Source organism: Lissotriton helveticus, chromosome 1_1, assembly GCF_964261635.1.
Source record: "Lissotriton helveticus chromosome 1_1, aLisHel1.1, whole genome shotgun sequence".
NCBI classification, from domain to species: domain Eukaryota; kingdom Metazoa; phylum Chordata; class Amphibia; order Caudata; family Salamandridae; genus Lissotriton; species Lissotriton helveticus.
In genome coordinates, this window is record NC_136057.1 from 570981408 (window position 1) to 571008252 (window position 26845).

General features: G+C 45.2%; 1 protein-coding gene across 1 annotated transcript in view; it reads left to right on the forward strand.

Moving 5' to 3' along the window:
* Positions 1-26845, forward strand: part of LOC144813884 (solute carrier organic anion transporter family member 1A2-like) — a 1119068-nt gene that overhangs the window by 513660 nt on the left and 578563 nt on the right. The window contains exon 8 of the mRNA XM_078674060.1: positions 12318-12536. Within this exon, the coding sequence (XP_078530186.1) occupies positions 12318-12536 (219 nt within the window). The remainder of the gene's footprint in view (positions 1-12317; positions 12537-26845) is intronic.

Sequence of the window (26845 nt, forward strand, 5' to 3'; positions counted from 1 at the left end):
TCTTCCACTAGGGGACGGGGGTCCAGATGGCAACCCAGCCCTGGTCCTACCCCTGCACACCAGTGAGACAGAGGTATAGCTGGACACAAGAGACTGCGGGAGGTGGCAGAGGGAATGGAGGAGAAGTGGTAGAGCAGGGGGCTGGTTCCCTAGGCAGGAGTTGTTTGCCTAGGAACCGCCACAGGCCTCTTTCCCAGGAGTCACTTAGTGAGCAGTGCCCATGCCAGTAGGTGTGGACGGCACGGTGGTGATGTCACTTACTGCAGGTGCGGTGCTCATCTCAGTGCCACTCTGTGGATGCAGGTGCGATCCTGGGACCAGCAGGTTTGGATGCAGATATGATGCACGTGCCAGTGTGTGCAGGTGTGTTGCTGGCACGAGAGACTGCAGTGCAGAAGTACTGGTGCCAGGGGGCACAGCATGGGTCTGCTCCCAGTGGGTGCAGCGGAGTGTGGGGCCACTGGGTCTTGATGTGGGGGTGTTCCAAAAGGGTTCAAGTTGACGTGGTATGCTGCCAGCAGAGGTTGCTGTGCTTCTGGTGCCAGGGGGTGAGGGTGCGGTCCTGATGCCACTGGGGGAGGGTGTGCTGTTGGTGCCAGTGGATGAGGATGTGGTGCTGGTGCCAGTGGAAGAGGATGTGGTGCTGGTGCCAGTAGAAGAGGATGTGATGCTGGTACCATGGGCCCAGGTGAGGTGATGATGCTGATGGGAGCATTCATGGTGCTGGTGTAAATGCAAGTGCACCTGCTGGGGAGCAGTAGTGCATGTTTGAGAGTAGGCACCTGCAAAAGAGAGAGAGAGAGAGAGAGAGAGAGAGAGAGAGATCGCTTTGGAATTATTGGTGGCCCCACCAATTGAGTGCTATTCCTGTGCTCAAACAAACAGTCAAAAACCTAGGGATAGGACTGGATCAAGCCTTATCAATGAAAGATCGTATTGCTGCCACCACAAGTGCTTACTATTACAATTTGCGCCTTCGGCGCAGAATCTTCACTCTCTCATCCACATGAACACTTGCCGAACCCTTGTCCTGGCCATGGTGATACGTAGACTGGACTATGGAAAGGGCCTGCCGGCGGAAGTTGGTGAAACCGTTCGCCCTAAGTTACAGATAGTCCAGAACAATGCGGCAAGACTAATTTTGAACCGGCCTTCAGGTACCCCTTCTGCACCCTTACTGAAAGAACTGCACTGGCTCCCAGTGAAGAAGTGTTTCTATTTTAAAATCTGTTGCCTTACGTATAACGCCTTCAGAGGCAAAGGCCCATGCTATCTTAAAAAAACCTCACGACCTATGTCCCCAGCCGCAGTCTTAGATCGAGCTCCCAAGCCTTTTTGTGCGTGCCCCGAATTCGTCAAATGCGCACCGGCGGTAAGGCTTTCTCCTCTCTCGCCAAAGGGTACTGGAACAAACTACCCATAACCCTCGGAGAGACACCCTTATACAGTAAATTAAGGACACTACTAAAAGCCTATTTATATTAATTTTACCCAGTTTGTACTTCGGGTCAGGATCCGCAACAGTGCTGAGATGCCCACGGGTGATACCTGCGCTATAGCAAATAATATTACCATAACATAACATAACAAACTAAGGGACGAAAAACAACCCCGTTGCAGGAACGAAGGCCTTCAGGCTCGGCTGGGATGGGGGCAATAAGTCTAAATGCGGCCCGGCCTGCAGCACCCGGCTGTGCTCCTAAATCAGAAATGAAACCGCCTGGGGGGACATCTCCGTTTATATTGAGCTGTGGTCCTGGGAACCTGGGGTGGAAATATCTGCCCCTCAGGTCCCTCAGGCCCTGTGGTCACCGGCCCCCTCCACCGTGTAAGATGCTGCACCTGTGTGCTCGGGTGACTCCCACACCCCGGACCTCACTTTCTCCTCCTAATGAAGAGAAAGTACAGCTTGGAATCTGCCACGCTCCCCTGAAATCTAAGGAATGCTGCTGCCTGCCCCGCACTATGACAGCTGGGGAGGAAGTGAGGATGGGAACGAAGGAGGGGAGAGAGGGAGTGGTGGGAAAACTAGAGCGGCGGGAGGGAAAGAAGAGGGAGAGGTGGTAAAGAGGGAGTGATGGCGCTCGAAAACAGAAGGGAAGAAGTTGTGAACTAGGCGCTGGTGCAACGCTTCTGAGCTTGAAGCTTAAAATCCTGTGTTTTAGTCCCGGCTCCATCTCTTGACTGAAAGCCATGTGATTCTGTGCACTTTTGCTTATCGCCCTTGGTTTAAAATAGTAAATATAAAAAACACTTGTCAACTATACTTTTTGAATTTTATGCTCCATACTCCCTCCTTTCTACAATCTGGTTTTGTTGGGGAACTCCATGGTTCTAAGTTTCCTGCTACAATATAAAGCTTCTCTGTACAGGGTTCAGACATCCATGGAACTTAGGTACCCACCTGTGTGTTTAAAAAAGTGTAAGGCCCTGAATCACCAATTAGTGAAAGGCATTTGAAAAGGTGCCCCCCCCCCCCCCGTTTCCACTGATGGAGGTAGCGGGGGTGGAATCTGCAGACACCAAATTACGTTAAACTGAGGGTGAGTCTTTCAGTGCCCCCCCCCCCCCTCCAGAACACGGCTCTCAATCTACAAGTGGGTGTGGACAGTGGAATACGCTCCGTGCGGAAGACCAGAGCTTTAAGGCGCTCTTTGTTGCTCTCAGAGGCTGCTGGATATGCCCACAGGAGGCGGGACAGACACAAAAGTCCAACTGAAGCAGATTCCAGGGCAAGGAAACAGGTCATCGCCAGGCATGGTAACAGCACAACCCTTTTCTACGGCATGATGGGTGGCACCGATGGTGGAAATGGCTGATGCCAGTCTATCATAAGAGGTCAAAAGGACATTGGAAAATGTCCATTAGTGATACAGTTAAGGAATGGTGCTCTATGCTGGAAGCGGGACCTTAACAGATGCCATCCTGTGCAGAAAACAACCTTTACAATGCAACCATTACATCGCACTACATTTACAACGCAGGCATTGCATCGCAACATCCTTTACAACACATGTCACTACAACGCATCCATTACATTGAATGTCACTACAACGCATGACACTACATCGTATGTCACTACAGCGCAGACATTACATCGGATGTCATTACAGCCATACCATTACAATGCATAGTACCCCTACACTATCTAACGCTTACCCTACTGTTCCACCCCCTGGAGTTAGAATAGTCATTTTTACTCCTACACTATCCTATACTTACCCTACTGTTGCACCCCCTGGAGTTACAATAGTAATCTTTACCCCTAAACTTTCCAACACTTACCTTAAATGCAATGCAATGATATGGGTTGTAATGGTATGCATTGTAAAGGTATAATACGATGTAATGGAATGCGTTGTAAGTGTAGTTTTAAAAAAATTGTTGTAGTGGTATGCAATGTAAATGTATGCTTTGTAAAGGATGTTGCGATGTAAAAACTGAGTTGTAACGGCATGTATTGAAAATGTATGTGTTGTAATGTCATACATTCACCCTGCCCTGCAGGGTAAGGCCGTTTGGCCGATGCCAGTCTGTGAAAGAGGGCATTCGCTGGGATGCTGTACACAAGGCTGAGCAGAACCTCTTGCCCTAATGCGCCCGGCCCACACCCACATCTTGGAGTGCCTCCGCAGCACGTGATCTTGGCAGTGGAAGGAGTGCTGGGGCCAAGCCAATCTCCCCCCAGAGTCGTATGACCCGTTAATGAGTCCCTGCACGCCAAAGCTGGCCTCATCACACGGCCCACAGCCCCACCACTTCCTAGCCGTGGCCCCACCTGCCCTCACCGAGGAGCAACCACCTCCAAAAAGCACTTGCAATGCAATAGGACTCGCATTTACGCAAGACCTATTACATTGCAAACGGGCATGTCAGAAGGCTTGAACAAAGGGAGGGGGGGGGGGGTCCGAGAAGGCAAGGACTGCAGGAGGGGGAGGCACAGGAACAAAATAGTGCTCAATATATTAAAAAACATACTGTGCAACACTTGAGGTAAAGGGGCCAGTAACCATGGAAGGATAGAAATGACAACATGCTTGTCATGAGGAGGGACTAACAAACCAATTAGAAGGCAGCATTTAGGACCTAAGCCAATGTGAAAGATGGACGGAGCTTGGGTGGAGCTTCCACGAAGCTTCCACGCTATACTGAATAATGCATGACTTGCAAAGCGAGCAGCGCATGCGGTGCAATGCTTGGCTCGACCTGAAAAAGGCAGAGAGGAAACTCTCTTGCAAATTAGAACCACTTCAAATTGGCCCTATTTCTTGAAACTTCACAAAATAGGATCCTCAACAAATGATGTCTCTAGATCATATACAACAAGGGGTGGTGATGGACAGAGTCTCTGAATTAAGCAGAGTACTCTCACCCAGTCAAGAGATCAGGGCTAGATCCAACACCGTTTTTTAGCTCATTACACCATCCCAGTTTCAGAACCTGGCTGTATGCAAATTAGTCTGTCCCTGGCCCAGTGCATCATGGGAACAGGGCAGACCAGACTACAAAAGCCAATTCTTACACTGGGAAGGAAACAAGCTTCCGGGGACCGGTTTCTGGCATTACAGCCGTCTTCGGCCCGGCTTGCTTGAATCCTGATGGTGCAATGAGCAAGGGACTCACATCTGAGTATACCCTTCCACGCTTAGGGTGGACAAAATTATTTACAACAAGGGGTGGTGATGGACAGAGTCTCTGAATTAAGCAGAGTACTCTCACCCAGTCAATAGATCAGGGCTAGATCCAACACCGTTTTTTAGCTCATTACACCATCCCAGTTTCAGAACCTGGCTGTATGCAAATTAGTCTGTCCCTGGCCCAGTGCATCATGGGAACAGGGCAGACCAGACTACAAAAGCCAATTCTTACACTGGGAAGGAAACAAGCTTCCGGGGACCGGTTTCTGGCATTACAGTCGTCTTCGGCCCGGCTTGCTTGAATCCTGATGGTGCAATGAGCAAGGGACTCACATCTGAGTATACCCTTCCACGCTTAGGGTGGACAAAATTATTTACAACAAGGGGTGGTGATGGACAGAGTCTCTGAATTAAGCAGAGTACTCTCACCCAGTCAAGAGATCAGGGCTAGATCCAACACCGTTTTTTAGCTCATTACACCATCCCAGTTTCAGAACCTGGCTGTATGCAAATTAGTCTGTCCCTGGCCCAGTGCATCATGGGAACAGGGCAGACCAGACTACAAAAGCCAATTCTTACACTGGGAAGGAAACAAGCTTCCGGGGACCGGTTTCTGGCATACAGCCGTCTTCGGCCCGGCTTGCTTGAATCCTGATGGTGCAATGAGCAAGGGACTCACATCTGAGTATACCCTTCCACGCTTAGGGTGGACAAAATTATTATTATGTCCCTCACCACCCCTTGTTGTCTCTAGATCATAAACATTTTGACTGGCACTATAACATATCCATAGAAGCACGTAAGACAGTGATTGGTGCAAACATCTTTTGTCACCGGTCATGTGTCCAACCAAAATCAGTTCTTGATCAATTCTATGTAATGCACAGTGAGTAATTGTTCCTGCTGCAGAGCGTTCAGGGGGAACCCTAAATCTGCTTGGACAATACACTGGGGATGGCACCTCATGTGCCTTTCTTTTGAAAGGGTGTAACTTGTGTATAATTTTTATGCAGACGACCACCCAAGCAAGAGTACAAATAAACCTGTAGTTCTTAAGCGAATTATTTGTATTCAGCAAGTAAAAAATCAAGTAACCTGAAGTTCATGAGTTTATTCACATTAAACCGCACTAAACCTTCTAATCTTGAGAGGTTGGTGGAGTGCTGAAGTCAAATACATGTTGTGTACTAAATAAATGTTTAGTGTAGTTTAGTTTAGTTTAGATTATATTTGTAGAGCGCCTGGTTACACCAACTAGTGTGTCCCCTTGCTATATGTTTAACCACTGATAATCCTCAGAAAAATTGTTGATGTGCAGTTCATAGGTTGTTGTGTATCTATTGTGAAAAAAGCCATGTTTTCAGCTTCTTATGGAAGATCTTCTCTAAGGCTTCCTTCCGTAGGGACATGGGTAGCGCATTCCAGCTCTTAGCTGCCATATAGCTAAACGATCTTGCGCCCATCCAAGCTCTTTTTATCCTAGGGACTTTAACCAAATGTGTTCCGGTAGATCTTAGCTGATGTTCAGGTTCACATATAGAGAGTAGGTTATGCAAATAGGTAGGGGCTTTCCCTTGCAAGATACGATGGCTAAAACATAGTGCCTTAAAAGTAATACGTTTTTGAACCGGTAGCCAGCATAGTGTCTTTAGAGCATTTTCCAAGGGTGCCCTTCTTGGTAGATTCAGGGTCAAATGTGCGGCTGCACTCTGGATGGACTGCAGTTTCTGCAATTCTCTTTTTGTTGCTCCCAGCAACAGCACATTCCCATAATCCAGTCTTGCTGTAACCAGAGCACGGATCAGGGTCTTTCTTGATGATATAGGAAGAATGTCTAGGATTTTCATGAGGATTTTCAAGATTCCGAAGCATTTCCCTCTTGTTCTATTAATCTGAGCCTCAAAGGTTAGATTTGAATTCATCCATATTCCCAGGTTTTTTACCTACGACTTTGGGGTTGGGACTGGGCCCAGCATAGTTGGCCACCATGCTGGCGACCATATTGATGAAGCATTTCCTACTATCATCACCTCCGTCTTATTGCCATTTAGACTTAAACAATTATCTGACATCCACCCATCCAGATCTTTCAGGCAGGCTGTAAAGCTATTGGCTGCTTGCGGTGAGTTGTCTGTCAACGTGACCATCAGCTGGGTATCGTCAGCATACAAAACAATTGATACTCCATTTTTTTTTTACAATATCAGCTAAGGGGGCTACGAACAGATTAAAAAGAGTTGTCTGTATTACCTATTGTCTGTATTAATTATTCTCTATTTTTATTTAACGCGTTTTTTCCCTATCTTGAAGTACCCTACTGACATTTGGGTTATGTAAAATTTGTGGAATCAATGGTGTTCCGAATACAGGTGCACTTGAGGTAACTCTACTTGGTCCTTCTTTATACAGTGTTTTTTTTTATTTAAAATGTCCTCTAGCAACTCATCTTCTGACTCACCATACCCTGTCTGTTGGACTTGGCCCTCCTGCCTGGCAGGTTCACCCCTAATCTTTTTGTTTTTAGTATGTGATCTGTGTTAGTGATTTTTGGGTCTCTGCGCACTTTTCCCTGTGTCCCAGAGTAAAGTGCGTGCGTGTAGAGAGACTGGCATGCCCTCCCATAGGAATGCATGGGGAATGTGTGTGTCCATGTTAATTCCTGATGTGTGGGGAGTGCAGGCTCGAGTTTGGTATGTGCGAACTCGTGAGAGTTCGCACATACCAAATAATGATATATGCGGCATGTATGTGTCTAGTGTGGAAGTGCCACTTCTAGACATTGGTGTGTGTGTTCAGTGAGGATGCTGGAGTGTGATTGGCTGGAGCTGGCTGGCAAGCCTGGCTCCAGGAAGTCTGGATGGGTCTGCCCAGTGGTGAGTGGAGTGATTGATTAGCAGGAGTGATTTGAGGGAGGGCTGCACCTGGTTCCTGAATAGGGCTGGGCTTTTCCCACACAATGCTGGCTCCGCCCCCTGTGGAGCGTCTAACGACCCTAGCCTCACTAGTGAATAGAGTGAGGGGCTGAGCACATCAAGGGTGCTCCAAAACCAGCTGCGACTGGTTTCTCTCCCACCCTGCACCCTGAGACAAAGGATTTTACAGTATAAGAAGGGGCTGTGTCCCCTTACAATTTGTTCTCTTCCAGGATCCTACCAGATGGGGCTGCTGCTGTTGCTGGGGCCAGGAGGACCGCCACCTGGATTGCCTCCCTGCCTGGAGGCCCAGTGAGTTGGCTCTGGGCCAGCCTTGCCCCCCTACCTGCCTGAAGAACTCTGTATTGGTCCCTGGACTTTTGGGACCCTAGCGCCTGAGGAGCGCTTTACTTTGTGCTTTGCTGAAGCCTCCAGCGCCTGAAAACGCTGGACTTGCCTTTGGCGCAGGGAGCGCTTTACTTTCCCTGCTAAGCGCTGGGATCGCTTTATTTTACTTATTGCGCTTGAGAGCGATTTGGTTGCCCAGCCGGTGCCCACCCGGCATTTGCTGAATGTGCTGTGCTCGCTATTAATTTACGAGTGCCCACCTCGATTTACTCTTACTTAGGGAAAGCCGGTGCCCACCCGGCATTTGCTGCTTTGTTACCCTCGCTGGGCCGCCGCGCTGCCTGCGACGACCCGGAAGTAATTGGCAGGCCGGCCAATCGCTGCGCGCCCCCCGGGAGAAGGACAGGAAGTTCCGCCCCGGAGCCGGGCAGCGAGGAGAGAAGCGACGGAAGGTGCAGGCGGGGCTCCGTTGTCAGGAGGAGAGCCCCGCCACCCAGGAGTGAAGCGCCGCCCAAGAGTGAAGCGCCGCCGCCAGAAGAATCAGCCCGACGGAGACGCCGCCCCCCCTATTCCCGGTGAGTGCGGGTGTCTCGTTGGGGGTCCCCATGTAGAGCGGCCCGGGAGGTAGCAGGGCACTCCTTACCCTTCCTGAGTCCCCTGAGCGGGACTACAACGGGCGCATTTGGCCGTGAGGCTCCCACGAGGAGAGCCTAGTTGTTACAAGCCCCGAGAGGCTCAGCGCGCCCCTTGGTATTTACGAGCCTGCGAGGCTCGAGGCGGCATTTCCTATCCGAGTCCCAGAGAAGGACTCCATCGCTCAGGGGCATTCTTTCTTCGAGCCAGAGAGGCTCTCAGCCCCCCCCCCCTTTGTTTTAGAGCCCTGAGAGAGGCTCAGAGGGCCATTTTTGTTTATGTAGAGCCCAGTGAGGCTCTTGGGGGACACAAGTGTAGTTGGCCAGAGCCCCGAGGCTCCCACGCTGTGTTTCGCCCCACCATTGTTCTTGAGCCCACAAGGCTCCAACGTTGGCCCATCATTGCTTTACAGCTGCCCAGCACTTCGTGGGCAGTTGCCACGTTTAAGTTTGTTCTTGGCTGCCTGCGCAGCCTGCCCTGACATTGTGGACTAAGGGCATTTGAGCCCTTACGAGGCCAGTTGGCCAAAGGGACAGTTCTATTGTTGTGCCTATGTGCACCTTGCGCAATTTATGATTTACTTGCCAATGTGATTACTGCGCAATTGTTATTACTTACACCTCTGAACGTTTTTATGCATCATGTGTTTTGCTTCCTTCCCTTTGCTATGTGTTTGATGCTTAGGTGATGGTTTTCCTTCTATAGGTCCTGCTAAATAAGGTCCTAGTTCCCTGCATGATTTTCCTAAGGTGGTTAGGGTTGCGTAGGAGGTATTTGCTTTTACCAGTAATTACTGGTTGTGTGCTACATGTACTATTTTGATGCTACAGTTATTATAGGTTCTATGTGCTAAGTGTTATACCTACAAGTATTATTACTCCTACAAAGTGCTAATTACAACAAGTGCTAATTCTAAAAGTGCATATCCCTGACAGTGGTCCATGTGGCCCTGTCCTGTAAATAATCCCCTGTAAATTCTGCCCCTACCTGTTGGCACATTGTAAAGTGTGTGTTTTATCTAATGTGTTTTGCTATAATACAAAGGCTATTTTTATATAACCTTGTGTGGAGTTTCCTTTGTGGTGGGCCTTGGGTGTTGCTGCTGGGTGCGCGCGCATACGCTTTACACATCGCCTCCGAGATTAGCCTTGCTGCTTGCGTCACGTTACCTAGAGGGTAAGCAGGGGTTATCTTGGTGTGTAACTCCCTTGCCCTGACGTTGGAATGGTGATATCTGACTGACCTTGGTGTGAGCCCTGGTCAGCCGGGGATCCCGTTTCTAACACTGTCACATTCATGTGTTTTGTTTTCTTCTTATACTTGCTCCCTGACTGTTCCTCAGCCATTAACACTGGGTATAAACCTTTTAATACCATTGCTTTTCGCCATTGCTTCATCTGATCTTCCCGTGACATACGTAAATATCATGGAAAAGATCCTAAATTCTCCCACTCCTGTTTCTCTCTCATTCAAATGCTTCAGTCTCCCTTCCTTCTAAAGCCTCATACTGGGTTAACCTAGGTCTTGGTTCTAGCTCATTCATTCTCAATCTCAAATTCTGAAGAATTCTTCCATTAAAAGTACAATTTTCTGGGAAAGCTATAACCCCATCACTTTTAGTATATTCTATCCAATTCTCCATCCATACACAAGTATGATATCCTCTTTCCATCATCATAAAAGAAGCAGGCGTTTTCGGCTGAGGGATAAGAATTTCCTCTCTAGTCATCACAGGTTTATCTTTCTTAAAGAAATTCTTAATTTTCTTTATTATTGACATCTCTCTTTCCGCTCCATACATTTTGGATAAACGATGTTTAAAAGAGTACTCCACAAACTCTTGAAGTCTCCTGTCAGTGTGATCTACACACGCAGTTAAATCAGAATCAGACATATAATTCCTCTATAACCAATGCTAACAAATCTTCTAATGTCCAACTAACACTCAGACTCTCATTTTCTATATAGCCAAGACCAGTGTGGCTTCTATCTAACAACCAATCAGACTCAGGGTCACACTTGTTTTCTGACCAATGCTATCACTGCAGTTTGTGACATCTGTTTCACTCCTTACTACTGACCGAGTCTGTCACACACCCTCTGTTTCAACCTATCCCAGCGTGGCTCTCTATGACGTTAGTGCAACTCCAACAACTGACCCTCCCTTCACAAGGTAATGCGTAAACTTATATCTTTAAAATAAAATCCATTAGTAACAACATTCGCTACTCTGCCTGTTCCCTAAACCAAAGGATACATTTCCGACTTATTCTGGTGTCTCAGAATTGCTCCTCTTACACTTGCGAGTAAAAGCTCTTTTTACCCTCCATTCAAACTCAAGAGAACCTGTTACTCCTTCAGTGTTACCCTTTATAGGCGATATAAGACCAAAGTTTTACCAGCGAACCCTTTTGCTTTCACTCACACTCAACTTACATACGTAATAGTCCCTAGTTTAACTCTGCCAGCCCTGCGTAGCTTCTCAGTGCTATTCCAACAGACGAGTAACCTCACTGCAGTATGGCTTCTATCACCACCCGCAATTCATTCCACTGGGGCATTTTTCTGGACAACATAAAACAAGACACTAACTCTTTTGTTAAACATAAATCAATAATCAAAAGTCAGTACTTATCACCAAACTAGTCAATAATAACCATAGCTCTGCTACCAGAAAACTGATCCAGCGGCTCACCAGCAACAGGTACTCCAATACCATATACTCACCTGGGCTCATAAACTCTCACACAACAATTATCTGACATCCACCCAGCCAGATCTTTCAGGCAGGCTGTAAAGCTATTGGCTGCTTGCGGTGAGTTGTCTGTCAACGTGACCATCAGCTGGGTATCGTCAGCATACAACACAATTAATACTCCATGTTTCTCTACAATATCAGCTAAGGGGGCTACGAACAGATTAAAAAGAGTTGGGCTCAAAATTGAACCCTGCGGTACCCCCTGTGCTGGTGTAATGTTTTTTGAGGTGTATGCATATTGTAATACTTGAAAGCTACGTCCCTGAAAGTAAGATACCATCCAATTCAACGCAGCTCCCCCCACACCTCGTCTCCTAAGTCGGTGTATAAGCATCCAATGTGACAACTTATCAAATGCTTCGCTAAGGTCTAATAGGACCAGCCAGTCATTTGTCCCTCATCTACTCTCTTCCGCATCATCTCCGTAGCACAGAGCAGGGCTGTCTCTGTTGAATAAGTTGACCTGAAACCTGATTGAGTAGGATATAGAACTTTATTTTCCTTTATGAGGCCCTCTAATTGTGTATTGACCACTTTTTACGCAATTCTGGAGAGCTATGGTAGCAGTGACAATGGCCGCAAGTTTGTTAAAGTGTTCCCATCCACTGAGGGGTCTTTTCTCAGTGGGCGAACCATTGCCTGTTTCCATGTGTCAGGTAGCTGACCCTCCTAGAAAGAGATGTCCAGCAGTTGTTGAAAATAGGGGAGTATTACTTCTAGCCCTGCCCTGAGCACTTTAGGCCTGGCTGGATCATTCGAGGATCCTGATCTTATACTTTTTACTATCTTTTCCAGATCTTCTGTAGTGGGAGAGCAGAATTTTTTAATATTGTTTTCACCCCATACCTGTAGTTGTTCATTGTCTTGGATGTGACCCTTTTGAGCCTTCTCATCGAATTTGTCATAGAGTTTGGATACATTTTCCGTAAAGAAGTCTGCAATCTTATTGCATGACACTTCCAAACCGGAAGGGAATGTGGATGTTAAATTCAATGTGAAGAATAATACATATATTTTCTTCTGATTTAGCTGAACTGACATTGAAGCTGAATGATGCTCGTTGGATCGGTGCTTGGTGGCTTGGTTACTTGATAAATGCAGCAGTGACTCTTTTGGCTGCCATTCCATTCTGCTTCCTGCCAAAATCTCTTCCAAAAGAGGGAGAAGAAGATAAACCAGAGGCCTTGGAAATGCCTAAATTGCGCAACGACCACAATATTCCAGGGACTCAGCATTCAATGGTCAAAGGCAAGTTACCCCTTTTTCTTTTTTTTCATACTGCTGTGTAATTGTATTTTGAAACCAAACTTAGTGAATCATTAATTACAGGTTTCATCCAAGGGCAAAAATCGGGAAAAATGAGAAAGCTGTAAATACATTCTTGCTGCTGATGGATGGATGAAGGTGGTGGCAGGTTTTCATTATTGGTTCTATGGTCCTCATGGCAGACACTTAAAATTGTTATTTACAACACTTTGCTTTAACATGTGCGAAACTTTATTTCAGGAAGGGCTAGTGAATTATTTAGAATAAAAGAGATAGGGATAGACTTTGCAGATTTATCTTTAGACAAGACGGGTGGCCCCTTCTTCACTGCATTCACAATTCATAAGGAACCTCAATCTGTAAAATAATAGAAGAATGGACGCTCCAAACAATACAGGGCAGATTTACAAGCCCCTTGCGATACCGATGCGTCACTTATCATGACGCATCAGTGTTTTTTTTACGCAAAATTCACATGGTGACGCATTTACGGAGATTCATCGCGTAAACGGAGATGCAACGGAATGGAGCTGCGCGAGATTGGTCTGCGTCCCATAAGTATTAAGATATGCAAGGTAGGCGTTCCCACTGAAAAACCAATGCATTTCCGATGCAGGCATATTTACATAATTCCCCCCGCGACGACCCATCTATAAAATGTGTCATAAACCTACACGCAGGAAATGATGCAACTACCACATAAATTGGAAAAAGTGCAGCAGAACAGTTTTGAAGCAGAGCAAGCAACATGGACCTCCTAATCCTGCAGCTGGGAGTTGCACCAAGACGACGACACCCACCACCACAAAAAATCCCACAACCTCACCCTCCACCATTCCTACAAAGGCAGCACAGGAGAAAGGAGCGCATCTACCATCCAAGGACCACCCTCATTGGACTCCGGGACGAACAAGTCATCAAAATGTATCACCTTAGTAAGGCGTCTATTGTGACCCTGCTGCGGCAGATCACACCACAGTTACATACTCCAAATGAAAGGGGCACCAACATTCCACCACTGACAAAGCTACTGGCGGTTTTACACATGTGTGCCTCTTGATCATTTGAAACAACGGCAGCACAAGTGGCAGGGGTCTCACAGGCATATTTCTCCGCCTTCCTCCCTTCAGTCTTGGATGCCATCATTCAGCTCACACCACAGCACATCCATTTACCAAGCACACACCAGCAGCAGATGGACATTAAACAAGGCTTCTATGCCATTGCTGGCTTCCCACATGTGTTTGGAGCAATGGACTGCATGCATGTTCAGCTTGTACCACCTGCAGCAACTTCACACCTATCCCGCAACCGAAAGCACACACACTCCATCAATGTCAAGGCCATTGTGGACCATCGTGGACTATACATCAATGTAGAAGCCAAATACCCTGGGCGTGTGCATGCTTCATATATATTCAGAAACAGCATCATCAATGACCGTTTCCAAAATGACAATATGGCAATGGGCTCCTTGTAGGTAAGCAGAAATTAAAGTACAAACAAATATACTCCGCAACAATAGCTGGCACTCTGCCACATTACATGCCCTTAGGTCTGAATGATCCAAGAAGTCAATGTGGAAATGCAGAACCACATATATACTATAACCACATAACATACAGTTCAAAGCTGCATACACACATAGTAGCATAACCTAAAGTTCCAAGGGACATCAGATTGGAATGCATGCAAATATCCTACATAAACTTTTGTAGATCAATAACTCACACTGTTGACATATGAACACATGGCATCTAACACAAATTAACTATTGAAAGGTGCAATGCATTGTAAGAAATGCATGGAAATAGCAAAATAATATTGATCTAATGTGCATAGGCATTTATGTGTATATAAGTGTACATATCAATTACACACAGGATGTATGTATCGGTGCACCATGTGACAAACGCACCTGTTCAGGGGCATGTCAAGCCTAATGTAAATGTAAATGTATTGCGACTTATATAGCACACGTATCACCCGAAGGCATCAAGGCGCTTGCCTTGGGAACCCGTCCTGGCTTTTCCCTGTGAGATAGCCCCTACTGGGTATCCCCAGGGTGAAAACCAGGCATCCCGCAGCAGGCGGGCCGCCGTAGTGGAGATTAAGCAACTATTGCCCAGAGTTGCAGCGTGGGACCCCATGATTAGAATAGGCACCGAGGCGAGAATTATCGAGTCCGTGAATATTTTTGGGCTCAGGACCCTGCCGCGTCGGGAATTGAACCCTGGTCCTGGGCCAAACCTCTGCATCAGGGTCTGCCGCTCTAATCAGTGAGCCACACTCCTTCACTATGAGTGACAATGCTGGGTCAAAGACATCAAAACATTGTATCAACAAAATGTGCTGGACCACTATGCCAGGGTACTGACTCTCTTTGCACAGAATAAACTTCAGCTGTACCTACATGTTGAAATGTGCCCAGATGTGCAATGCACAATGTTTAAAAGTGTGCAACCAACCAAAACATTACGGGGGAGATTCACAAGGAAGTGCTGCAGTGAAGCAATGAAAGCCCTTAGGCAGAGCCATGCTGTGGCCCTTCAAAGCACAGGAATGCATCATATTTACAATGATGAGTTACATGCCTGTGCTTCCCCCTGCGCCTTTGCAAAAAAAGATGCCATGAGCGGGCACAGGCATACTCGACTATAGTGTAAGGATACCTGTGTCATGGATGTAAAGGAATGGAGAAAAAGGCTTGGCATACATTATGGTAAACCAGCCTGCATCCCAGGGTATCTGATATAGAATCACCGCTGGATTTGGTACCACAGGACAACAAGGCACTGCAAGTGTATTAATTTTTCTTAAATCCTGGACGTTCCTGTACTTTGCACTAGGCTTTTTGACTTCTATTATAGGCGAATTACAAGGACTACTCATTATTTCTTTTAAAATGCCCTTTTTAATCATACAGTGAATTTCTGAAGCCACTACTGCTTTTACTTCTGGACTCATTTTGCATTGTTTGGTGTTGGGGTATACTGCACCTTCTTTCACTGTCAGTATCACTGGGTCTACATCTGCCATTAACCCTATTTCTTATCCGGTGAAATCCCATACTTCTGGATTCACAGTTGTTTTTAGCTCTTCTGGTAAGTCATCTTTTGTCATCAAAGAATATATCTAATCTATTTCTGTGCCTTGTTTAGCTAACATTATCTTGTATACCATATCTTCATCAGGGGTTTGAAGAGCAACACCATCCGGTGTACAATAAATTGTGCAATTCATTTTGCACAATAAATCTCTTCCCAATAAATTCAATGGACTAGAATCGCAGACCAAAAAATCTATGCATGTCTTTAAAATTTCCAATGTGCACCTCCTTAGGTTCTGTAATTGGAGTCCTAATCTGTTGAGTCGAAACTCCAACTGCTTGGATTGCTTCTCCCGAGAGGGGTAGGTTTTGGGATGTCTGCTGTTCTCACAGTAGAACTTGTAGCACCAGTATCAAACAGAAAAGTGATATCATTGCCTTCCACTTTCCTATCAATAAATGGACCTGACTGATCTACCGGCAAGGATGCGCCAAGTACGCACTCCTCTTCCTCCCCCCTCAGGCACCGTCATTGCTCATCTTCACTTTCCTGGTTATTCGGTAAAAGGTACTGTGAAATCACAGATTTCTTCTTACCACTCCTTCCTTGAAATCCAGCATCCGCACTGTACTTTGGCTGTTTCACAAAATTTGGCATAGGGGCAGGTGGCACCTGACACTGCAGATTAACTCCCTGCTGCGGCTGATTCTTAAGCACCTCATTCTGCGTCTGTGGGTTCAAATTTTGGGTTGTCCCATTATTTTTCAGAATATTCTTACACTCGTTTTTCCAATGTCCAACCTTCCTGCACCAATGACACGGAAACTTCTTCTTCGCATCCTCTCCATTCATTCGTCCTCCTGATTTACCACCATTCACCGCATGATCAACTGACTCTGTTCTTTCATCTGACCATCTACCTGACTATTTAATTTAATCTCCTGTTGTTCTGTCAATTGTACTTGTGCCCACATCATTTTATCTTTTAACATTTTATGCCTTGCCTCACTATCATCCCCACAATAGTTTGCATATTTTAGAATATCATCTATGGGCTTTCCCTGCAAACACAACATATGATGTTGAATTATCTGAATAATTTCTGGTTTCAGACCGTACACAAACTGATACACAAAAGGACCCATATCCTTGTCTCCAATATTTTCAAAGCACCTGGACTGTTTAAACACTTGCAGCAGTCGTTCATAATATGCATGAACAGACTCATCCGGCTCTTGGGTCATTTTGTCTATCTTTACCCAATCTGTTTCTTTAGGAGGAATTTTCCCATTCAGGAAAGTAATTACTTGGTGATATTTCTTCATCACACCATCTGATGGTGCCCCTGTTTTCGAGTCTCTTGGATACTTGTCACTTGGCCAATCAACACTGATTGTACATTCTGTCCATAAATCAGCAGGTACCACTATATCGAACTGACCATCCAGGTCTTTCAATAAAACCTTCGAAACCTTCACAAACCTCTCTACCTGTTTGTACCATTCAATGGGTTTCTCTCTCAATTTAGTCAAATCGTTTGTAAATGACAAAATATCTTGTCGACTCCATGGAACATGAACATTTCCACCACCAGGTACCTCTCGCATAGGACACAATCTTTCTACCTTTCCTGTCTCTTTTAACAGTTATGCAGTTGATGCTTCTTTTGCCTGCAATTCCTTCTTTTTCCTGATCCACCTCGTTCTCCACCTGTCAACGTTTCCCCACTTCTGCAAAATATTCAACAACTCCATTACCTGTAACTTCTTTCCAGACACATTCATAGTTTTTAAATCTTTGTTAGTAAACTCCACTTGATATGGTTTCTGTAGCCCTTTTGATCTCCCGATCTCAATGCCCATCTCAGAGGCAAGTTCTATCAATTTCTCATGAAATAAACTCGCATTCCTGGTTATACTCCTACAAATGAACAACAACGCTTCCTCATTGTAAGTTTGTTATCCTTCTATTCCCACATTTCCAGCTATCATCTCTTCCAATTCTACTTTCAGATTGTAAATATCTAAAATCTTTGGGGGTGAACTATGTTTTTCTATTCCCTGTGCCCATCTCTCTAAATCTTCAGGAGTTACTGCTGTTGCACTTCTGGCTCCAGGTGATACCACTTTTGAACTACAGGGTGTAACTCTTTTTGGGGTTCTACATACTGAATCTCTTATTGGTGGATCCATTAATGAAATTATTGAATCGCACTCACTGGCTTGATCGTCTATTATCACAATTTCTTTTCTGGGGTTACTTAAGGGAGCTGTTACAGCTGGTGCTTTAGGGCAATTTGCTTTATCTCCATAGATTGGAACAACAGGACCTATAGTTACTGGTATTGTCAATGCTTCAGGGTTTAAAATCAATTGACCTATTGTCTGTATTAGTTCTTCTCTATTTTTATTTAACAAGTTTTTTTCCCTTTCTTAAAGTACCCTATGGACAGTTGGGATATGTAAAATTTGTGGAATCAATGGTGTTCCGAATACAGGTGCACTTGAGGTAACTCTACTTGGTCCTTCTTTATACAGTGTTTTTTTTTTATTTAAAATGTCCTCTAGCAACTCATCTTCTGACTCACCATACCCTGTCACATTCATGTGTTTTGTTTTCTTCTTATAATTGCTCCCTGACTGTTCCTCAGCCATTAACACTGAGTATAAACCTTTTGATACCATTGCTTTTCGGCATTGCTTCATCTGATCTTCCCGTGACATACGTAAATATCATGGAAAAGGCCCTAAATATCTCCCACTCCTGTTTCTCTCTCATTCAAATGCTTCAGTCTCCGTTCCTTCTAAAGCCTCATACTGGGTTAACCTAGGTCTTGGTTCTAGCTCATTCAATCTCAATCTCAAATTCTGAAGAATTCTTCCATTAAAAGTACAATTTTCTGGGAAAGCTAGAGTACCATCACTTTTAGTATATTCTATCCAGTGCTCCATCCATACACAAGTATGATATCCTCTTTCCATCATCATAAAAGAAGCAGGCGTTTTCGGCTGACGGATAAGAATTTCCTCTCTAGTCATCACAGGTTTATCTTTCTTAAAGAAATTCTTAATTTTCTTTATTATTGACATCTCTCTTTCCGCTTCATACATTTTGGATAAACGATGTTTAAAAGAGTACTCCACAAACTCTTGAAGTCTCCTGTCAGTGTGATCTACACACGCAGTTAAATCAGAATCAGACATAGAATTCCTCTATAACCAATGCTAACAAATCTTCTAATGTCCACTTAACACTCAGACTCTCACTGTCTATATAGCCAAGACCAGTGTGGCTTCTATCGAACAACCAATCAGAATCAGGCTCACACTTGTTTTCTGACCAATGCTATCACTGCATTTTGTGACATCTGTTTCACTCCTTACTACTGACCCCTCCTTTACAATTCCGAGTCAGTCACACGCCCGCTGTTTCAACCTATCCCAGCGTGGCTCTCTATGACATCAGTGCAACTCTGGCAACTGACCCTCCCTTCACAAGGTAATGCGTAAACTTATATCTTTAAAATAACATCCATTAGTAACAACATTCGCTACTCTGCCTGTTCCCTAAACCAAAGGATAAGTTTCCGACTTATTCTGGTGTCTCAGAATTGCTCCTCTTACACTTGCGAGTAAAAGCTCTTTTTACCCTCCATTCAAGCTCAAGAGAACCTGTTACTTCTTCAGTGTTACCCTTTATAGGCGATATAAGACCAAAATTTTACCAGCGAACCCTTTTGCTTTCACTCACACTCAACTTACATACGTAATAGTCCCTAGTTTAACTCTGCCAGCCCTGCGTAGCTTCTCAGTGCTATTCCAACAGACAAGTAACCTCACTGCAGTATGGCTTCTATCACCATCCGCAATTCATTCCACTGGGGCATTTTTCTGGACAACATAAAACAAGACACTAACAGCCTGATTCATCAATCTCCCGTTTTGCTAGCCCCTAATAGCGATTCATAAGTAATCGCTATTAAGGACTTGCAAAACGGGATTCATGTAGGAATTGCAAAAAAAATTGCGATTCCTACACATTCCTTATTTGCGATTAGCAAATTGCTAATCGCAAATAAGGAATAACTCCCCATTCATTCCTACGGGCCTTTAGGCCCATCGGAATGAATGGGGAGTCATTCCTTTTTTGCGATTAGCAATTTGCTAATCGCAAATAAGAATGTGATTTCAAGGGTGCAGGGGTGTCCAAAGGACACCCTGTAGCACCCCTGAAATGTAATCTACATTGGTGTTGCGCACACCCCTGTCCAAAGGACATGTGTGTATGTGTAACATGCAACTTAGAAAAATGCATTTAAATGCATTTTTCCAAGTTTTTGCTATTTACCACGAGGTCTGACCTCTCGGTAAATAGCGGCCCAAAATTGCAATTTCGCAATTTTAAAATGATTCATGAATTGCATTTAAGGAATCTCAAATAGAGATTCCTTAAATGCAATTCTTCGCAAATGTGCGAATTCTTTAATAGCGAATTTTACATTTGGGATGATGAATCCCAAATGCAAAAATTGCACTTGCAAAAGGCAAGATTCTGAGAATCTTGCCCTTTGCAAGTGCAATTTAGCTTGATGAATCAGGCTGTAACTCTTTTGTTAAACATAAATCAATAATCAAAAGTCAGTACTTATCACCAAACTAGTCAATAATAACCATAGCTCTCCTACCAGAAAACTGATCCAGCAGCTCACCAGCAACAGGTACTCCAATACCATATACTCACCTGGGCCCGTAAACTTCCACACAACCTGACAATAACTGCTGGAGTCAATGTTTAGGATTTTCTACCATTTCAAGATTAGTCACAACTTATTCTCGACTAATGTTTCACTGATCAAAAAGTTCTTTCCGTTGGTAAATGGACAATTAGTTGAACTAGTTGATGGTGAAATGACATAAAATAATCTTCTTACATTTATGAAATGACCACGGAATCGGGAAATATTTTAAATCTTTATCAACTCAATTTCATGTGAACCACTTACAAAGTACAGTACAGTCTCTGTCACTCAAAGGAAGGAAAATTCAATTAATTAATCAATCAATCAAACAAATGTATCATACTCCACAATGACGTTGCTAAGAAAGGAGAGGACAGAGAGCAAAGTACAGACACATTCATGAAAGTATAGTTACCAAGGATGGTGTGAAAACCAACCCCCTGGCCAAGGAGCTGAAAAGGGTCTCCTGGGAAAGATCAGGCGACAAAAGCTTCAGGACAGGAATCAGGACAGGATAGATGACCTCTCGAACACCAACGCTTGCATCGCATCCCTCTCTGACACTCTCTTCCTCCTTGAGATTCTTCCATGATCTTCTAAGTAACTTAATTTAGGATAAATGGTTCTACATTTGATTCTTCATTAGCATCTCTCGTCACTCCGAAAGCATCACAATCTTATGCTATCTAACTAGCTTAAGCTACCTCAATTATACTCTATATTAAATTGGGGAGAAAAAAGAAAATTCTTTATTAGAAAGATTGCATATTCTCCATGAGTCCACGAAAAGACATTGAGAAGTAAGCAAATGAAATTGATTGTGCATTCTTTGGGTAATATATTTAACTGGGGATAGACTACCAATAAAGGGGTCCATTACAGTCACCCCCCAAAATAAAAAAAAGTCATCAGCATTTTACACACATTTTTCAAAAATGTTAGGCCAAAAGGAATTATCAACCTGGGTGGAATCATAAATATAAAAAATAGTTAAGGGGGTATCATTAACAATGAACTTAGCAAAAAGCCATCTGCCTTCAGAATCAAATTCTTGAGAAACAGTTACCAATTTTAAATTTAGTGACAAAGAAGAATGACTAAATTTTTCTCATTTAAGGAAAGAGAGACAAAAACAAAACCCACCCCTCCACATTTAAGTTTTAAAGCCTTAAGTTCAGAAACGTGAGTTTCTTAGAGTAGAATGAGGTCAGGAGAATATTTAGCAAAATGAGATAAAATTCTCTGCCTCGTTATAGGAATGCTGACTCCTTTAACGTTACAAGGAATAACTCTGAATGGAACAACAGATAGAAATATATACGCAAAGTTATGCAGCAGCCAAAAATATATTGAAAAAGAAAACAAAAAGGAATGAGAGAAAAGAGAGATCAACGGGAGTAAAAGGGAAGGAAAGTTAAGAGAAGATAAAAGACAGTGCATGTCAATCAATGACAACTGTAGAAACATACCTGAAAAGGATGAAAACGGGGCAAGAGTTGAAGACAGCATGGGGTCCAGATGGCACAGCAAAATGCATTGACAAACAAAATGGCACACAACAAGATAAATGACTGAATAAGACACCAAGGAACCTGAAGAAAAGAAGAAGGTTAGTCTCTAACCGCGAAGAACATAATAATCATAAAAGAATGAGCATAAGATGGCAATTGAAAAATAACACCAAGTAGTAAGATAATATGCAGGACGAATAATACAACACAGAGAACAGTCATCTCAACAGGAAAGCAGAAGTCTCCATGGAACTGGAAGAATGAAGACTAAGAATCTCTGGCAGATCCGCAGGAGCATTGAAGGAGGAAATTTTATTCTGAAATGTCACTTTGAAGAGACAAGCATAGAATAGGCCAAACCGGGCACCCAAAGAGCATAATTGGGGTCGAAGATCGAGGAACTCCTACTGCCTGGCAGCTGTAGCTCTTGGGACATCCTGTGAGATGAAACAATTAATTTACTGCAAAAATGTTGCCTTTTAGATTTTGCTGCATTGGGGACTTTCAGCAAATTCCAGAAAAGATGATGATACCTCTGGGTTTGTGTGACGAGGAAGATGAATGAGAGCGTGGACCTAGACGACGAGTTCTCTGAATATTCAAGCATGTAGAGGAAGGTAGGGCCACCAGTTGAGGCAAAAAAGAAGTGAAAAAGGAAATAGAAACCATTCCCTCCAATCCTTCCTGAAGACCACAGTGGCACAGATTATTTCTTCTATTTCTCTTTTTTAAATCTTCAGAATAAAGCTTCAATGCTGCTACCTCTTTTTCCAAAACTTCAATTTTTAATGACTCATTTTGCACATCACTGACACATTGTTCAAGGTCTATGACTCTGCTTTCCAATTGAGACCATTTGTCATCCAAGTTCTGAATACGCACATTGGTTTCCTTCCATGAATAGATGGAGCACACAGATTTCCTCAAGCACCAGATCAAGAGAAATAGGAGAAGAGGATTTCTCAGGAAAGGGAGGGTCATGTTTGACTCTTGTGTGAGTAGGCGAGGTCGCAGCCGCACCAATTTTAGGAGAGGATGAGGATGACATGTTGATCGTAGATGAAATACACCTCGATGGACAGCTGGCAGATCTTAAAAATGACAACAGTTTTGAAGAAGAGGAGGCTGTGTGCAGAGGAGATGTCTTGAGTTTCTTCAGTCTGCTCATAAAGTGTCCGGATAAGCCTTCCTAAAATATAGAAAATAAGGACTGGTTGAGAAAACAGCACCCCACTTCTGGCATTGGAATGAAATGCAGCATTGCAGAAGAATTAAGAGAAAAAAATGACCTCAGCGTGATGAGCCTCAATATAGCAATTCAAAATACAGCATGAAGCCAAAGGAATCCATAGATGCAGTAGGACAAATCAACAAACCTCCTGGAGAAGCACAGCAAAAAATGCAGGACAAAAAATAATTTCCTCGGACATAAGCCAAAAGTATCTAAAATGGCCGCCGCAAAGAACAAAAAAGAGAGAGACCTAACATTGGCCTAAAAAAGGATAAAAAATGTCACTTCAGCTTAAAAGATGGCTCACCTTGCCTTACGATGCTCATAAAGACCACTTGTGTGCTAAAATGTTACAAGGAACAGCTCCAGTGGCTCTGTTCATCCATCAATAAGAGGAGCTCCCAAACTAGCTGGCCATCTTGTCCGGTGCCCGCGTGTGCCTCCCCTCAGATTGTCTCTCAATATTGAATTGCCGAGGAAAACAAACTTGCTTTGCATTCGCAAATCCATGAGTTAGAATCATTCCTCCTTTACAGAAGTGGAGCTTCAGCTGGGGTGCCTGCTATGATTCCTGTTGAGTTCTAATTTCTGTGAAGTCAGCATCAAGCCCAGAATTGCCAAAGGGACACCATTCCCCAGGGACCAGCCACAACGTAATGGGGAAGGGGGACTGTGCAGGAGCCACCGGGCCGATTTTGGTACCGGGACCCCATCCTCCGGGGGCCCAGATGAAATTTTATGGGGGAGGCAGGTCACACATTTCTGCGAACAGGGAAAGAGGTGAAAACTCTGCTTCCATCAAGCGGGTGAGGTTCTGCTTGACAACTTCTGCTTGCTGGAAGTGGTGTGATTGCTTTTCCTTGGCAGGGACCCTCAAGAGGCAAGTGGACTTCATCCCCTAACCAAGAGTGCACCAGGAGGTGCATTTGCAGAGTGGTGGAGAAAGGGGGCCTGACCGGCGACCACCTCTCAGCAATCCTACACAGCAAGATTGCTAAGTTCTGATAGCAGATACCTTCTCTTGCCTCTTTCTGTACCTCTCTTGCTTCTTTCAGCACCTCTCTTCCGTCTTTCTGAACCTCTCTTGTTTCTTTCTGCACCTCACTTGCCTCATTCTGTACCTCAATCCTTTTTCTGCACCTCTCTTGCTTCTTTCTATACCTCTCTTGCTACTTTCTACATGTTTCTTGCTTCTTTCTGCATCTTTCTTCCTCTTTCTGCATGTTTCTTTCTCATTCTGCACCTCAGTCTCTTATTTCTGTACTTCTATTGCCTCTCTCTGCACCTGTTTTGCTTCTTCTTGTAGCTCTCTTGCCTCTTTCTGTAAGTTTCTTGGCTCTTTCTGTACCTCTTTGCCTCTTTCAGCACTTCTCTTGCTTATTTCTACGCCTTTCTTACTCTTTCTGCACCTCTCTTGCATCTTTCTGTAACTTTCTGTCTTTTTGTACCTTTCTTCTTCTTTCTACACGTCTCTTGCCTCTTTCTTCACCTCAATTTCCTCTTTCTGCACCTTTCTTCCTCTTTCTGTACTTCTCTTGCTTATTTCTGTCACGGTTGTGGCTCCTCAGGATCGGAGAGATGCTCTATAGGGGTCCACCTCCAGACGTTCCTGCACTCTGGTGTTTACACGATACAGAGCGCAAGATAGTCAGGCGAGGGAAAAAGTCGGGGCTAAAGAACCCCTGGGAGTCAGGTCCTGAAACAACAAAAAAAAGAACACGTATAAGAACACGCCCTCTCTTACTGTTACAGTAAATGACAGATAACATACAGGAGTGTACCTGAGATGTTTCCAGGAGGCGACCCCTTCCCGTTCCTGCTCCGTCGATGGGGAAAGAACGAAGCTCCAACAATGGTGGAAGAACAACTTCCACGGGAAATGGGAAAAGACTGACTCCCCAGTGCAAACAAAGAAGAAGAAAGTAAACTAAACCCTCCCAAACAGTAGCGGAAAGTAAACGAGTTCCAAGAGGGTGCAAATCCAGCGTCTCTTGACTCTACAGTAAAGGAACCCCACTGCAAGGGAGAGCGCACTCAGCCGAGTGTCCAATATCACCACCCAAGAATGAGTGAGGGTGCGGAGGGGGCAATCCTGCGTCTCCCACACCACTCCAATAAGTAACTGAGCGGCGATGCCAGCCGGCACCACCGCATGCACCAGGAACTTCCTAAGGCAAACGTGAAGGGGGCAATCCAGCGTCTCACACGTTGCGCCTAGTAAGTAAATCTGAGCAACAATACCAGCCGGTAATGTTCCTCAAACAGGTAATTCTCCGAAGCTCGCGCTGAGGGGGCAATCCTGCGTCTCACGCGCTAACTTCTCCAGGTCAACAGAACCAGCCGGTATCTGCTGCGGCCCCCAAAACTAGGGAAAGACAAGGATGATGGCAAGAGCGCTGAGGGGGCAATCCAGCGTCTCACGCGCCTCACCAAACCCTTAGAAAACAGTAGACAACACCAGCCGGTGTTGTCGATAGATTCCCACAACAGGTGAGAAAGCGGAGGGGGCAATCCTGCGTCTCCCGTCTCACTCACCGCTCCAAAGTAGGCAGCCCAGCCGGTACCTGCCGCGACAAAGTCCGTGGTTCAGCCGAACCATGAAATAGGGTCTTGTTCCACAACCACGGAACAAGTACCAGAGCTCCGTCAAAACTCCGCCAAACTCCGCGGGGACAGGGCGTCCGCCTACAGCCCTTCCAGAATGACGAATCACGAGCACCGTTGGTTAGTTCCCATGACGCTTATGCTTTCTCGGGCCCTGCCCACCTCCCTAAGCCTTCTGGGAGATGTAGTTCTATAGTTTAGGCAGGCACCCAGGTCGAATCCTGACAGTACGCCCCCCGTCCCGGTGCCTCCTAGCGCCAGGCTTCCGCGGGTGACGGGCGTAGAAAAGCCGGACCAGCCGCGGAGCATGCACCTCCGCGCTGGGCTCCCAGGAATCGTCCTCCGACCCATACCCCTTCCAAGAGACCAGGAACCACAGTTTCCCCTGTCGGAATCTGGCATCCACAATGCGACGCACCTCGTATTTGATCTGTCCATCTCGCAGGAGAGGAGGTGTCGCCTTACGCCTGACTGGACCAGCCGGTTTCAGCAGGCTGCTGTGGAACACCGGATGGATTCTCATGGAAGCCGGCAGTTTAAGCTTGTACGCCACAGGGTTGATTTGGCGAAGAACAGCGTACGGTCCAATGTACCTGGGGTGAAAGATGCTCCGGTAACGAAATCGGATGTTCTTCGTGGATAGCCAAACCCTATCTCCCACCTTGTACTGAGGTCCTTCCTGACGGTGTACGTCAGACCCTTTTTTGTACTTAGTCTTTGCTTGAGCCAAGGTTTTCTGTATTCGCCGGTGCGTGGACAACAGAGCTTTTACATGGGAGGCCACCGAAGGATGGTTCTGGACCTCTCCGGGTATAGTCAAGGGCAAAGTGTTAGCATGAAATCCCGTATTGGCCTTGAACGGGGTCTCTCCTATCGAACCATGCCATGCATTATTATATGATAGTTCCGCCAGCCATAATAAAGAGACCCAGGACTGGTGGGCCTCTTCAGAGTAACATCTTAGGTACTGCTTGAGTGTCTGGTTTAACCGCTCCGTTTGGCCGTCTGACTGCGGGTGGAAGCTGGTGGAAAGGGCGTCTTCCACTCGAAGGGCCTTACACCACATGTGCCAGAAGCGCGCCACGAATTGGGGCCCTCTGTCTGAAATGATCACCCGTGGTATGCCATGAAGACGTACTACATTGGCTAACAGCAGC